Raw genomic sequence first — 16427 nt, forward strand, 5'->3', positions numbered from 1 at the left:
TAAAATTTTTCCTTAGTACAATGTATGTGTAACGATCGGTGTAACACAGAGAGGGTCTGATTACCGGTGATCTGCAGTATCATCGAGAATGCAGAATATACCCGATTATTGATGATCTGCAGTATCACCGATAATCAGATATATCTTCTAACCTCTGGACACCTGAAGGATGAGAGTGTTGGGTGCAACAGTAATACTTTGAGGAGAGCACCCTATAGAGGGTGCTAGGCAGTACGAGATACTGCACAGAAGTACGTTCCTTCCGTTAGCCTAGACTCTCCCGGGGGAGGAGCTAGGCTGAGAGTAGGAAGGACAGAGTGTGAGTGACACCAATGAGGGTGTCACTAACAGGTCTGGGAACTGCCTCTAACAGTAAGGCCAGTTCTCGAGGTCGGGCAAGCCAGGTCGTTAACACACAGACAGATAAGGTACAGATTCAGGAGACAGATACGGAATCCAATGGACAGGCAGAGTTTGGCAACTGAGTATCAGAATAGCGAGGTACAGAATCAGGAGGCAGATACAGAGTCCAGGAACGAGCAGAGTTTGGCAACAGGATATCAGAATAGCAAGGTACAGAGTCAGAGATCAGAGGAATGGTCAGGCAGGCAGAAGGTCATAACAAATAGTACAATACAATATTCCTAAGCTAAGGTGTGAGCTCCGTGATCATCAACACCTTTGGAAACTGGTCTAGAACACAGATACTGACAAGGTCTGAGTGCTACCACGTAGTGATCGCAACGCCAGACACCAGAGAAATGACCAGCACCCAGTATATATACTATAGCGCTCTCCAGCGCCACCCCTAAGTGCTGGACCAATGAGAACTGGTGAAAATGTCAGCTGACCGGCTTGGTCAGCTGACTCTCCTCTGGCTGTCATATAAGCTCTGCCTCTCAGCGCGCGCGCGCGTCCTTCTGAACCTGTGTGGACTATCAGTCCCAGCCACACCAGACATGTTTTGCAATGTATCAGCTGACTCGGGCGCGGGACCCGCCGCGCTGCTCTCCAAGCAAGCGGCGGCCTCCCCGCGTCCAACCACACTGTCTTTAACATTGTCATGCGCACAATCTGCCGCATCCAACGCGGACTCCACCGCTCTGCCCATGCGGCATGCGGCGCTTTCTCCGCGTTGTGCCGCCATGTTGGACGCGGAAACAGCCGCCTCACTCTGAGTACTTGCGGCGGCTTTTCCGCGTTTCCTCACAGTATGGCGCCAATATTTTATTTGGAAATAAAGGTGCATTTTTTAAGTTTTGCGTCTATCCCTAATTACAAGCCCATCATTTATAAAGTAATTGTAGTATACAGTTTTTGTATACATATTAAAAAAGTTAATTCCCTAAGGTAACTATTTATGTATTTTTTTTTTTGTATTTTTTTTTTTATAATAATAAAAATAATAATAAAAAATGGTAACTTTAGGGGAGTGTGGGAGGTCACGGGTTACTTAAAAAAAAAAAAGGTAACCGGATGATAAACTGAAAAAAAGGGGGATGTAATTGTAACGATCGGTGTCAGCACACAGAGAGAATCTGATTATTGGTGATCTGCAGTATCACCAAGAATACAGATATATACCTGATTATTGATGATCTGCAGAATCACCGATAATCCAAGTATAACTAACCTCTGGACACCTATATAGTGTGAGTGTTTTGGTGCAACAGGTATGACTTTGAGTTGGACCACCCAAGGAGCAGGTGGTCTTTGGCAGTATGATCGATACTGCTCTCTGGGAAGTGTGAAAACTTTCCAGCAGCCTGAGACCTCCAAAGGGGTGGAGCCCAAGGCTGAAAGTAGGAAGGACCTGTGAGTGAGTGACACCTGAAAGGTGGATGTCACTAGCAGGTCTGGAGACTATCTCTTAATGGAGAGAGATAGCTCTCAAGGTCGGGCAAGCCGGGTCGGCAACACACGGACAGACAAGGTACAGAGACAGAAGGCTGATTTGGTATCCAAAGGCAGGCAGGGTTGGCAACAGATAATCAGATATGCGTAGGTACCGAATCAGAAAGCAGAGGGATAGTCAGAAATACAATAGGTTATAACAGATATCAAAACAATGCCTAGTCTTGGGTGTGAGGTCCGTGGTCTCAACACCCTGGAACTAGTCTGGAGTATAATATGATGGAACACAGTATCCCTAGTCTTGGGTGTGAGGTCCGTGGTCTCAACACCCTGGAACTAGTATGAAGTATAACACAATGATAACACAGAAGTAATATGGCTCAGTGTGAATTCCCAGGTCCTCCTGGTTCTAACACACTGTAGGATCTGACTAAGGTCTGAGTGCTTCCACGTAAGTGTTCGCAACGGCAGACAACCTGAGACCGACCAACAGTGACTATATATAGAGCGGAGCTCTCCAGCGCCACCCATCAATGATCAACCAATAGTCACTTGCTCTGAGGTCAGCTGACCAGGTCCCTCCTTGGTTGTCATAAAGGTTCTGCCTCTCAGCGCGCACGCGCGTATTCCTCAATCTGTGTGAACTAACAGACCCAGCCACACCAGACGCACGCTGCTGTGTGCAAACTGCCGCACTGGATGTGGAATCAGCCGCCTTGCTGTCAGTACACGCGGCGGCTTTTTGTCGTTCTATTACAGTAATATTACAATTTGGCCACAAGATGTCCTCAGTGGTGACTTCGGCTCCGTACTGTTGGTACGGAAACGGAAGCACTATGTGCACGGGATTCATGAATGGCAGAGCTGTCTGAATAGATGGCTGCAGCCATTCACAGGGGAACTTAGATTAATAAATGGGATTTGTTTTTCCATTCATTGATCTAGCGGCGGGCGATCGGCGGCAATGAGCGGCGGTACAGAGCGCGGGAGGGGGGGGGGCGCGGGAGGAGGGACGTAGTAGCTACGCCCCTGCACAGAGTTGTGACATTTTGCAGGGGCGTAGTTACTCGTCCCGGGGAAGGGGAAATGGTTAAATAAGGAAGTACATGAAATTATTTCAACACCCTACCACATATTAACATACAAACATGGTTAATTTGGTTGAAAAAAATCATAACTACACCCTGAGGTAAGATATATATCAGATTTTAACCACTTTTACTGTAAAGGACCCTTTTCTAATGACCATAGTCCATCCAAGGAAATATATAAAAGTTGGCAAGATTATGTCAGTTGATCTCAGACTAAACGGGCAGCAGGCAGATGAGACTAGGACCCTTTAAGTGAGAGGGGTTTATTTCCTTTTAAACAATACCAGTTGTCCTGTTGACCTGTCTTTCTTGATAAGTGTCTGAATCACACTACTGAAACAAGCATGTGACTAATCCAGTCAGAAACATCTGATCTGCATACTTGCTCGGGGTCTGTGGCTAAAAATATTAGAGACAGAGGATCAGTTGGACAGCCAGGCAATGTACGTTGTTTAAAAGGAAATCAATATGTAAGCCTCCATATTCCTCTGACTTCAGGTCAGGACACAGACAATGCCAACTATAAGCAAAATAACATGAGTATTGAAGCGACATAGGGGGAGATTTATCAACGCATTACTTCTTAATCTGTTCTAACTAACAGGAAGAACAGTTCTGCATGATAATAAGAACCTTCTTAAATCCTAGATAATAGAGGCAATTTAGCATGAATTTCTAGAGCTGCACTACAATTAAGAAAAGTGCAAATCCATCCCTAAACTGGTGCAGATTAAAGGGGAACTTCAGCCTAAACAAACATACTGTTATTAACCACTTCACCTCCCTTGCTACGCTTATCTACTCCCCACAAAACTTTACTTGAAGCTCAGGGGAGTAGATAGGCGTACTTGTGGTAAACAGTGTGCTGTATGCCCAATAAGCTATCTGATTATGTATATAGGGTATCATTTTAACCGTGACAAGTGAGAGAATAGATTTTGTGTTGTTTGACAACTGAGGGCTAAGTCATGTGATATTTTTTTTACCGGAAAACTGAATGAAAAGCAATAAAACTGTTATTTTCATGTACTCTATACTCCTAAATAAATACTTGTAAAAAAAACCAAAAGTGACAGCATTAAAAAGAGAATACATAGTTACCCTAGGGACTTAGCTTTTAAAATATGTATGCCATGAGAGTGTATTACTGTTAATCATGAAGATAAGGGCTTTTAATTACTGATAGAGTACAATGAGAAAACAAAAACACAAACCAGAAACTAATATATTATCGCCATACATTGTACATTATTTAAATGTTGAGGAACATTATTTAAATGTTGAGATAACCAGGACAAATTAGCAAATACAATGTGTGGGTTTTACCTATGGTAACATTGTTTATTTGAAAACTATAGTGCATGGAAATGGAGAAATAGTGTATGTTTTCTTTTTTTTCTCATTTTTTCCCTTTAAAATGCACAGATAATAGCATAATTACTAAAAGCAAATATCACCCTCACAAAGCATAATTTGTGGCTAAAAAAAAAACAAGATATACATCATTTACATCTGATGAGTAGCAATAAAGGTTTTGGTGAATGAATGGGAGGAGCGCTGAAATGTGAAAATTGCTCTGGTTTTTAAGCAAAAAACCCTGTGGTGCTGAAGTGGTTAAGTTACATTAGTTATGTTATTTAGAATAGATAGGTAATATAATCTCTTACCTACCCCGTTTTAAAAGAACAGGCAAATGTTTGTGATTCATGGGGGCTGCCATCTTTGTCATGGGGGCAGCCATCTTTTTGGTTGAAAGGAGGTGACAGGGAGCAGGAGACACAGTTCCAACTGTCCTGTGTCCTGATCACCCCTCCCAGCTGCATGTGCTAGGCTTCAAATGTCAAATTCAAAATGTAAAGAAAAAAAAATTGCACCAAAACAGCAGAACGAGAACAACAACATCAGAAATCCCATCATGCTTTGCACAGCATTAGGGGAAAAATGCCCGGACAGTTTTTTTCTGTGCAGCTAAAAATGAGGCTTGTATAAGAGAAAAAAAGTTCTGATGCTGTGAAACAGTTAAAGAAACACCAGGCCTTTCCAGTGCTGCTGAGTCAATTTTTAGTCTGGAGGTTCACTTTAAGAAGTGATTGATAGCAGTTCTACAGGTGTAGAACTGCAGGCTAGACATGATTGCAGAGTGCAGGCTAGACATGATTTGTGATGTGCTCCTCCCCGTGCTGAATTCCTCCTCAGAGCCTGCTGCTATCAACACAGCAGATGTGTTGAAAAATTATCTCCTGAGAGAAAACTCAGGAGAAAAGTTAATTGAATAAGGACTCTAGTAAGAAGTGCTAAGGCTTAGTTCACTGTGGGCACTTTCCTCCTTGAAAAAGTGTTATAATCACCACGGAACTAGTGGGCCTGTGGGAAATCCTGGGCTGACGCTGTCACCACCTTGGTTGCCAGCATCTTACCTTCCTGGGTCTCGTAAGCCTCGCACACTGCATAGAAACTCACTCCTCATAGTCACTTTCTAGGACGGCATCTCAGTACTTGTTTTTTTATTTGCATATGACTTTCATGATGGTTTTGATTGCACATAGATTTGTATGCACTTTTTATATTCTGTCATTTTGATAATAGCACTAGCACTTTTCTGTAATTGGATTCACCATTTCATAATGTATGCACTATAATAATATCCTGATCCCAGGTTTACCTGTGTGAGTGCTTAATACTGAACCCTCCACAGCGTAATTATTTCTGATAGCCAGCCATTTGGTCAATTTTACTACTATATTAAGATGATTATGTTATTCATTTCATTTGTGACAGCTATGACACCCTATTAGAGGTGTTTTTTTTTAATATGTTTTAATTTGGAGATACATTATGCGTACAATGTTTTATAGTATAGTATCATTATATCTTTGACCATACCAATGAGTGGTGCTATTTTCTATGGTGCAAGCTCTTTCCCTTTTTCTGCAAAAGGCTTAGTTCACAATGCAATCACTAGCACTCAGCGATTGCGATTTTGCAAAGCAATTTTCAGAGCAATTTTGAATGAATGTGTGTTTTGCACATTCATTCAGTCTGTATCACTCGAAAAACGCTACATGCAGCAAGCTTGCGATTTTAATAAAATTGCAATGCTGCTGTGGAAACACCATCATAGGGTTACAGTAGCCGATTTAATTTTTTTGAAATGTGGACACTTTAAAAAGTGCTCAAAAGTACGCTTGGCATGAACTAGCCCTGAGGTAGACCAACTGGCTCACTGGGACTCTCTCTGCTGGTTACCAGCCTCCGTGCCTCAGCAGCAAACCCCCACACTGATTTATTTTTCTCCAAATCCATTGAATTAAACATATTCAACACCTTGGAAAGTTTCTGTTATATAGTACATCAGAAAATGAGCAGCAGTACATACTTTTATTGCACCTTATTAATCTCACATTTATATTAATCAATAAGCCATTTAGTAAGGTTACCACAGTCTTACAGAGCAATAATTTATCAACCCTTTCATTTGGAAAAGTTTCTGAGAAAAGTGAAATCGGGTACATAGGCAGTTTTTGCACTTCCAAATGCACCAAGATTTTGAAAGGTTGAAAAGAAACCTTGAGGGCTCAATCACACTAAGGGCATTTTTGCCCTTTTTTCAAGCGCATGGGATTTTCAAAATCGCCCATAAATCGCTTGTGCAATGAATCTCTATGAGAAGGTTCATATCACCACGTGTTTTTTTTTTGCGATCAGCAAAGCGGTGCCTGTACAATTTTTTTTTTTAAGAGTTTTTGCTACAATGGAAGGTATAGGAAAAATGCAAAATGCTCACAAAATTGCTTTGTGCAGAGATTGGGTTAAGAATAAATACTTTGTATTTATTATTTTCCAGGTCAAAGAGTTCACTTCCTGACTTGCGTCAGGGAGTGTATTACAAAACCGCTCTGGAAAAGCGCTTAAAAAAGCGATTTTACCAGAAACGCAGCATGCAGTAGAGCGCCAGGAGAGGGAAAAAAGCACACAAAAACGTAAAACACTTGCGTTTGCGTTTTCGATTTTAGGTGTGAATGAGGCCTAAATCCTTCAACTAAAAAAAGTACATTACTGCAAACCATTGACAGCGCTCCTAGGCTGCAAACGAAATAAAACCAACAGAGGTGTACAGATCCCCCCAGGGGCTAAAATACACACCTTGAGTACAAATCAGATGCAAATTATGCACTAATCCCTAATCTAAAAATCTGAATGCAAATTGAAGCACATGGATTCATATAGCCAAAAGTATACTTAAGTTTGTTTTATACAGCAGTAGAGATTGTTTGTTTGTTTTGTACAGCAGCAATTCCAGACAGAGGCTGCACCTGAATTAACTACCTGCATAGGTGTGGAGAGCTCAAAAAATGGGCAAATTACACAATTTGCATTCAAAAAAGATACAGCAAAGGAGGGTGTTAGCTTCAGCAAAAATAATATGCACAAATTATTCCCTACTTGATTCTTCCATGGCGATGATGGGACCCCACGGAAGAGGCCCAACCACTAGTCTAATAGTTAAAACATAATTCTTACCTGGTGCTGATAGTCATAAATGGTTATACACATTTCTTCTTTTTTTCAAAAAAACAGCAAACAATTGACAGCCCTCTTAGACGGCAAATGAAAAGTAATGCAAAGGCTGCAAAGTACATTACTGCCTTCTAAAAACAGAAAAAGGCTAAACTGTACATTATAGTTATGGAGCATTCAATAAATGTTTGCTAGAGTTAAAATAAACCTGAGACAATGATAGTAAAAAGATTTATGCAAACCTAGGTTTTCCTCCAGCCCCCTGTAATTCATTAACTCCCTTTGTATCCATCCGGTCACCTCTGTTCTGCCACCATGGAGTCCACGATCCAGCCAGGTTGTGGGCCACTGCGCATGCGCATTTTGGTGGTGCGCACCCACTTGTTGTGCTCCCGTGGCTGGGAATATTCTGTGAATGCACAGTTGCAGTCTTAAAGAGACTCTGTAACAAAAATTGCATCCTATTTTTTATCATCCTACAAGTTCCAAAAGCTATTCTAATGTGTTCTGGCTTACTGCAGCACTTTCTACTATGACAGTCTCTGTAATAAATCAATGTATCTTTCCCCTGTCAGACTTGTCAGCCTGTGTCTGGAAGGCTGCCAAGTTCTTCAGTGTTGTGGTTCTGCTATGAACTCCCCCTTCCAGGCCCCTCTATGCACACTGCCTGTGTATTATTTAGATTAGGGCAGCTTCTCTCTTCTCTCTTATCTTTTACAAGCTGGATAAATCATCCTCTGAGCTGGCTGGGCTTTCACATACTGAGGAATTACAGACAAGGGCAAAGCTGTTTGCAGGAAGAAAAGAGCAGCCTGACACTTCAGTGCATGAGAACTGCAGGGGGAAAGAAACACACAAATGATCTCTTGAGATTCAAAAGGAAGGGTGTATACAGCCTGCTTGTGTATGGATATGTTTTCTATGTGTGGACATACAGTACATCAACCTTCTTCCTGTTTTGGTGGCCATTTTTGTTTGTTTATAAACAAACTTTTTAAAACTGTTTTTAACCACTTTTAATGCGGCGAGGAGCGGCGAAATTGTGACAGAGGGTAATAGGAGATGTCCCCTAACGCACTGGTATGTTTTCTTTTGTGCGATTTTAACAATACAGATTCTCTTTAACAAACATCACAGGAGCAGAATGCTCCCGGCAACGAGAGCATAATTCGGGGGGTGCATGCGGCGGGGCACGCATGCGCAGTAGTCCACAACTCAGCCAAGTCGCAGACTTTTCTGGACTTACAGCGGCACAGCAGAGGGGACCAGCAGGACACTGAGGGAGCAGACAGACTATAGGGTGCTCTAAGATGCCTCAGGTAAGTATAAATCCTTTTGCTATCATTGTCTCAGGTACACTATAAAGATGACAATTACCTTCATGATCATAACTGAAATATGTCTTTATGCATGTTTAAAAGCAACATATTAAATATTTTCTACCTTTTCAGAATCAATGGACAACTGGTTGCTTTGAAAGTCATCAGCATGAAAGCTGAGGAAGGTGTTCCATTCACTGCTATTCGAGAAGGTAATATACATTTTCAGATTTTGGATTGCGGAGGCGTTTCTGCCTCCAATGTTAAGTATAGGAAAAATGCAAACCGCTCTGAAAAACGACAGTTCAGAACGGTTTTGCAGGTGTTTTTATTAGAGAAGCTGTTCAGTAACAGCTTTACTGTAACAATATATGAAATATACTACACCAAAAACGCTTCCCAAAACCGCAAAATGCTAGGTGAAACGCTACAGAAAAATAAGAAAAAGCGTTTCAAAATCTGCTAGCATTTTGCGGATCTGCTAGCGGTATTTGGTGTGCACCAGGCCAGATATAGTACTTTCCAGCAGTATATAATGCATAAGGTGACTGTGTCCATCTACAATACATTATATGATAGGAAATGGTACATACATCAGATAATACGGTTAGAAAATGGTTGACTGCACTGATATGTGTAACTACGTTTATCCATTAAAGTTGACAAAGTATAACTTCAATACCCTTAACTCATGTATTCTTTAATACTCCCAAATTGGTATTTTTTCTCATTTTCAATGCGGAGACTATCATTAAAACAAGTATGAATATCAATTCAATGAATGTATACACTATTTTTTCTATCTCTGTTGATAGGTGCACAAAATATACATTATTATGTTTTACAGCATCTCTCTTAAAAGGGCTGAAACATGCAAACATTGTTCTTCTGCACGACATTATTCAAACTCGGGAGACATTAACATTTGTCTTTGAATATGTGGTGAGTGAATTTTGCAAATATAGAAATGCATGGCTGTAATCAAAGATTCTGATTGAAGTTGTTATTATTATTGTTGCAACACTACCTCTTTGTTGAGGTTGACTGATGTCATAAGATTGTTGGAAATTATCTATCTGGCAGGTAAATCTAACAGAAAATCTAACAGAAAATTGTATGGTGTGTACCTAGCATAAGAGCCAGACTAAGTGGCCGAGAACGAGGTTCTATTGTTCTCTTAGGGTGGCCATACATGGTACAATTTTTCATTTTTTTCGATTAGATAATTTAGTTCGATTATTCTGTTAGATCGAATATAAAGATTTTTCCAGCATGTCCGATCTGTTTTTTCTCGAAAAAAACGGGATAATCGTTTGAATTTCTTGATCAAAAAAAAAAAATTTCAACTTTCGTTAGATTCGATAATTTAGATCCAATAAATGGGATAATCGAATGTTTTTATTGTACCATGTATGGCCACCATTAGAAGGTATCTTACCTTTCTTCACTGTAGATTAGACCTTTCTTTACATTACTAACCAGCAATTGGAGCACTAAACATATATCACATTTTCCAATCCTATTTCAGTCTACATACATTGGCCTTTTCCAGTATAGGTCCAATGTCGGATATAGCCTGACTTTAGATCAAAGTGTCAGAAGAAGTACTGTGATCGCCACCTGCCCCTCAGCCGTTGCACCATGAAATTTAAAAATCACATGGGGGCACATTTAATCCAGAAATGAAATAAAAAAAGGGTGGTAATTATATTCCAGTTTAAAAATAACATATTTTTGTATTAACCCTCCTGGCGGTTTGCAAAAAAATCGCCAGGGGGCAGCAAATCTTTTTTTTTAAATTTTTTTTTTTTTTTTCATGTAGCGAGACAAAGTCTCGCTACATGATAGCCGCTGCTCAGCGGCATCCCCCCAGCCCTCAAAGAACGGGATCTCCCGGAGGGCTTCCCCCGTCGCCATGGCGACGGGGCGGGATGACGTCACCGACGTCATCGACGTCGTGACGTCAAAGGGGATTCCGATCCACCCCATAGAGCTGCCTGGCACTGATTGGCCAGGCAGCGCACGGGGTCTGGGGGGGGGGGGGCGGCTGCGGCGCGACGGATAGCGGCGAATCGGCGGGTAGCGGCGGCGATCGGGCACTGCACGCAGCTAGCAAAGTGCTAGCTGCGTGCAGCAAAAAAAAAATTATGCAAATCGGCCCAGCGGGGCCTGAGCAGTGCCTTCCGGCGGCTTACCCCGAGCTCAGCTCGGGCTTACCGCCAGGAAGGTTAACAAGCAACTTAAAGAGACTCTAAAGCGACATTAAAAATCGCTTTTTACCCTATAATCAACATGGGCACATTTGCCCCTGCTAAAACGCCGCTATCCCGCGGCTGAACGAGGGGTCTTTACCCCCCAAATCCCCCCCTGCAAAATCCAAGACCAACTTGGTCAATTTTGCTGCTCATGGAAGCAGAGCTTTCGGCTGTAGCTCTGCCTTCATGCGCGTCTATCAGCGGCGGATCTCCGCCTCTCCCCCGCCCCTTTCAGTGAAGGAAGACTGGGAGGGGCGGGGAAGAGGCGGCGATCAGCGCTGATAGACGCGCTGAGAGGCAGGGCTGCGGCCATTAGCCCTGCCTCAACAGGAAGTGATCCCCGGGCACCACGAAGGGGATTTGGGGGGTAAAGACCCCTCGTTCTGCCGTGAGATAGTGGCGTTTTAGAAGGGGCAACCATGCCCCTGTTTATTATAAGGTAAAACGCGATTTTTTATGTCGCTTCAAACTCTCTTTAACTGTGTGTGATATAATTAATAAAATATTTGCCCATTGTAAAATCTTACCTCAATCTTACATTCTTAAACTTGTCAGTGAGACGGGCATCTTTACTTCTGGCAACATGAATCACTGTGGGGCAGAAGGCTGCATGACATCATAGCCTAGACTAAACATCATCGAGAGGGCAGGGTTACATAGCAAGATGCAGCAACACATAAGCATTTCTGATGCTGAAACCAGGATGGAAATAGAAACATCGGTAGATAAATGGAAAGCTTCCAGGCCACATTAGGTCTCTGGACATTCTTTGTAACTGCAGCTCTACTATGAAAGTTAAGAGTATTTAAAAACTTTAAAATTCTTCGAGAGGTGGTGGTGGACTCACCTCCCTGAAGCAGACATGATACTGTCGATTTTTTATACAGAAAAGTTTATTTATATATTGCAACATACAATGCAACACATTTCGTAGGTACATTCCCGCTTCCTCAGGCAATAACAGAGAGGAGTACTCACAGTATAGTGTCAAGGTCATGATAATCGCCATTGTGATTGCGATTGCTAGTGCAAAAAGGGCCCGTATTGCCTGTGGTGGCCCATAGACATCGATGACACTCCTTCATTGTAGTTTTATACAATGTAAGTGTTTATATCATGGTGTTTTCCTTAACTCTGACAAATTAATACAAAAGTAACATGTTCAGCCCATCAGGTCATAGGAAAATGTAAACACTGCAGAAGTTGCCCAGTCACAGTGAATAATAACTAGACCAATTGGGGGGGGGGGGGGGGTCTATCAACTCAGGAGTAATGCAGAAAAAGGTAATCAAACCTGAAGCTAGCTTTAAAGCCTACAATTTTTTCAATGCACATGGCAGCATATTCACTTTACTTAGCTAAGCACAAAGTTTTTGTGCATTACTTATCTGATATTTTTGGAATAGATAGATTCCATTGATTACAATGCTGTTTTGCCTACATGAGATGATGATGAGGAAGCTTGGAGGGGTCAGCAGCCAGTCTGTTCTTGGGTGCATGGATTACCGGGCTATTCTTAATAATCCTTTTCGGGATAATTTACCTTTTCTGTGGCCAGCAATCTTTAAGTTGACATTATCTACCCATTTCTGTTTAGTGTGTAGCATTTAATCTTTCCCTCACCCAGGGGCGTAACTAGAAATCATGGGGCCCCCCTGCAAAACTTTGGATGGGGCCCCCCAGGTGTCGTTGAGGGGGGAGTGCTGATGGCAGCCCGAGGTGAGGGAGGGGGGAATCAGACCCCCCTCCCTGCTGCTGTTTGTGCCTGCTGCTCCACCTTCCTGCATTGCAGGGGCGTATCTGGGTCATATAGCGCCAATGGCAAACACCCCGATCAGAGGCTCCCCTGTGAAAACTGCACCCTTTCTCATGCACATTTCTTACAGTGGTCTGTGTTTTTGTCAGTCTTCTTATTCCCTCTCTGTACTCTGTCAGTTTTGCATAAATAAATACATCTTATTAATAATATGGTAGAACATAAGACTATGATTATGGCAGGATTAGATTGTGAGCTCCTCCGAGGACAGTCAGTGACATGACTATGTACTCTGCCAATGTATTTATGTAGCACTAACATCTTCTGCAGCACTTTACAGAGGGTGAAATCCCCCTGTGGGAGTCAGAGTGCAGCCAAAAGACAGCAATAACAGACAGTGGGAGGGGGGGGGGTCACACAGACAGCAATAACAGACAGGGGGGTCACACAGACAGCAATAACAGACAGGGGGGTCACACAGACAGCAATGACAGGCAGGGGGGTCACACAGACAGTAATAACAGACAGGGGGGTAACACACACAGCCATAACAGACAGGGGGTCACACAGACAGCAATAACAGACAGGGGGGTAACACACACAGCCATAACAGACAGGGGGTCACACAGACAGCCATAACAGACAGGGGGTAGGTCCCACAGACAGCAATAACAGACAGGGGGGTAACACACACACAGCAATAACAGACAGGGGGTCACACAGACAGTCATAACAGACAGGGGGTCACACACACACAGCAATAACAGACCGGGGGGGGGGGGGGGGTCACACACACAGCAATAACAGATGGGGGGGGGTCACACACACAGCTATTACAGACAGGGGGGTCACACAAACAGCAATAACAGACAGGAGGGTCACACAGTCAGCAATAACAGACAGGGGGGTCACACAGACAGCAATAACAGACAGGGGGGTCACACAGACAGTAATAACAGACAGGGGGGTAACACACACAGCCATAAAAGACAGGGGGTCACACAGACAGCAATAACAGACGGGGGGGTCACACACACAGCAATAACAGACGGGGGGGGGGGTCACACAAACAGCAATAACAGACAGGAGGGTCACACAGACAGCAATAACAGACAGGGGGGTCACACAGACAGCAATAACAGACAGGGGGGTCACACAGACAGCAATAACAGACAGGGGGGGTCACACAGACAGTAATAACAGACAGGGGGGTAACACACACAGCCATAACAGACAGGGGGTCACACAGACAGCAATAACAGACAGGGGGGTAACACACACAGCCATAACAGACAGGGAGTCACACAGACAGCCATAACAGACAGGGGGTGGGGTCACACAGACAGAAATAACAGTCAGGGGGGTAACACACACAGCAATAACAGACAGGGGGTCACACAGACAGTCATAACAGACAGGGGGTCACACACACAGCAATAACAGACGGGGGGGGGTCACACACACAGCAATAACAGACGGGGGGAGGTCACACACACAGCAATAACAGACAGGGGGGTCACACACACAGCCATAACAGACAGGGGGTCACACAGACAGCCATAACAGACAGGGGGTGGGGTCACACAGACAGCAATAACAGACAGGGGGGGGTAACACACACAGCAATAACAGACAGGGGGTCACACAGACAGTCATAACAGACAGGGGGTCACACACACAGCAATAACAGACGGGGGGTCACACACACAGCAATAACAGACGGGGGGGTCACACACACAGCAATAACAGACAGGGGGGTCACACAAACAGCAATAACAGACAGGAGGGTCACACAGACAGCAATAACAGACAGGGGGGTCACACAGACAGTAATAACAGACAGGGAGGTAACACACACAGCCATAACAGACAGGGGGTCACACAAACAGCAATAACAGACAGGGGGGTCACACAGACTGCAATAACAGACAGGGGGTCACACAGACAGTAATAACAGACAGGGAGGTAACACACACAGCCATAACAGACAGGGGGTCACACAGACAGCAATAACAGACAGGGGGGTAACACACACAGCCATAACAGACAGGGGGTCACACAGACAGCCATAACAGACAGGGGGGTAACACACACAGCCATAACAGACAGGGGGTCACACAGACAGCCATAACAGACAGGGGGTGGGGTCACACAGACAGCAATAACAGACAGGGGGGGTAACACACACAGCAATAACAGACAGGGGGTCACACAGACAGTCATAACAGACAGGGGGTCACACACACAGCAATAACAGACGGGGGGTCACACACACAGCAATAACAGACGGGGGGGGGGGGTCACACACACAGCAATAACAGACAGGGGGGTCACACAAACAGCAATAACAGACAGGAGGGTCACACAGACAGCAATAACAGACAGGAGGGTCACACAGACAGCAATAACAGACAGGGGGGGTCACACAGACAGCAATAACAGATGGGGGGGAGTCGCAATAATAGACGGGGTCACACAGACAGCAATAACAGACGGGGGGGTCACACAGACGGGGGGGCACACAGACAGTAATAACAGACAGGTGGTCACACAGACAGCAATAACAGACGGGGGTCACACAGACAGCAATAACAGACAGGGGGTCACACAGCAATAACAGACGGGGGGGGGGGGGGTCACACACACAGCAATAACAGACAGAGAGTCACACAGACAGCAATAACAGACAGGGGGTCACACAGACAGCAATAACAGACAGGGGAGGGTCCCCACACACAGCAATAACAGACAGGGAGTCACAGCAATAACAGATGGGGGGGGGGGGGGGGTCACACACACAGCAACAACAGACAGGAAGTCACACAGACAGCAATAACAGACAGGGAGTCACACAGCAATAACAGACAGGGAGTCACACAGCAATAACAGACCGAAGCAGGAAAAAAATGTCGCATAGGGCAATGGAAACTTTCTGGCGCACCATTAAAAAGCACAGTAAACGTAATTTACCGTTTTGAAGTGCAACATTCTGGCGCACTACCACGATTTAAGTACAGGGAGAAATTAAGGCGCGCAGGCCACTTCAAAGCGGTAAATTACATTTACCGTGCTTTTCAATGCTGCCCCAGAAAGCTTTTATTTTTCCTGCTCCGGGTGCTGTGGGCATGGACTGTGCTTCTACCTCCATACTGCCTCTTCCACAGCGCTGTGTGCAGCTGAATCAGTGTTGCCAACCTCAGAAATACATTTTTACTGACAAAGCACAAAAAATTTACTGACAGAACACTTTTTTTTACTGACATCTACTATTATTGAAATTAAATGAAAGATATCACACATGCACCCCACGTGCAATACACCGGCAACCACGTACTCAAATGAGGAAGAAGAGTGCAGTGGCGGCCACCGGACAGGTAAAGTATTAATGCACGGCATCTGGAGGGGGGGGGGGGGGGGGGGGACTTTGATATACTTACATTTGGGGGATGCAATTGGGGGTTTCCGTCACATTTTTTCTTGATTATCACAGCCCTTACCACTGCACGCCTGATTGAGCATGCAAACCTGAGATTTTACAGCATGTCCGATTGATACATGCGATTGATACATGCAACCAATTTCGGCCCGAAATTGGTTTAATTGTCAACTATGCATGCTCTTAGTGACACCGATT

At 44.0% G+C, this 16427-nt stretch overlaps 1 protein-coding gene across 5 annotated transcripts in view; it reads left to right on the plus strand.

The window, feature by feature from the left end:
• Positions 1 to 16427, plus strand: part of CDK15 (cyclin dependent kinase 15) — a 276452-nt gene that overhangs the window by 88035 nt on the left and 171990 nt on the right. For all 5 annotated transcript variants that reach the window (XM_068245105.1, XM_068245101.1, XM_068245104.1 and 2 more), the window contains 2 exons: positions 8915 to 8994; positions 9630 to 9724. In XM_068245105.1, coding sequence (XP_068101206.1) covers positions 8915 to 8994; positions 9630 to 9724 — 175 coding nt within the window. The remainder of the gene's footprint in view (positions 1 to 8914; positions 8995 to 9629; positions 9725 to 16427) is intronic.

This window comes from Hyperolius riggenbachi, chromosome 7 (assembly GCF_040937935.1).
Source record: "Hyperolius riggenbachi isolate aHypRig1 chromosome 7, aHypRig1.pri, whole genome shotgun sequence".
NCBI lineage: Eukaryota > Metazoa > Chordata > Amphibia > Anura > Hyperoliidae > Hyperolius > Hyperolius riggenbachi.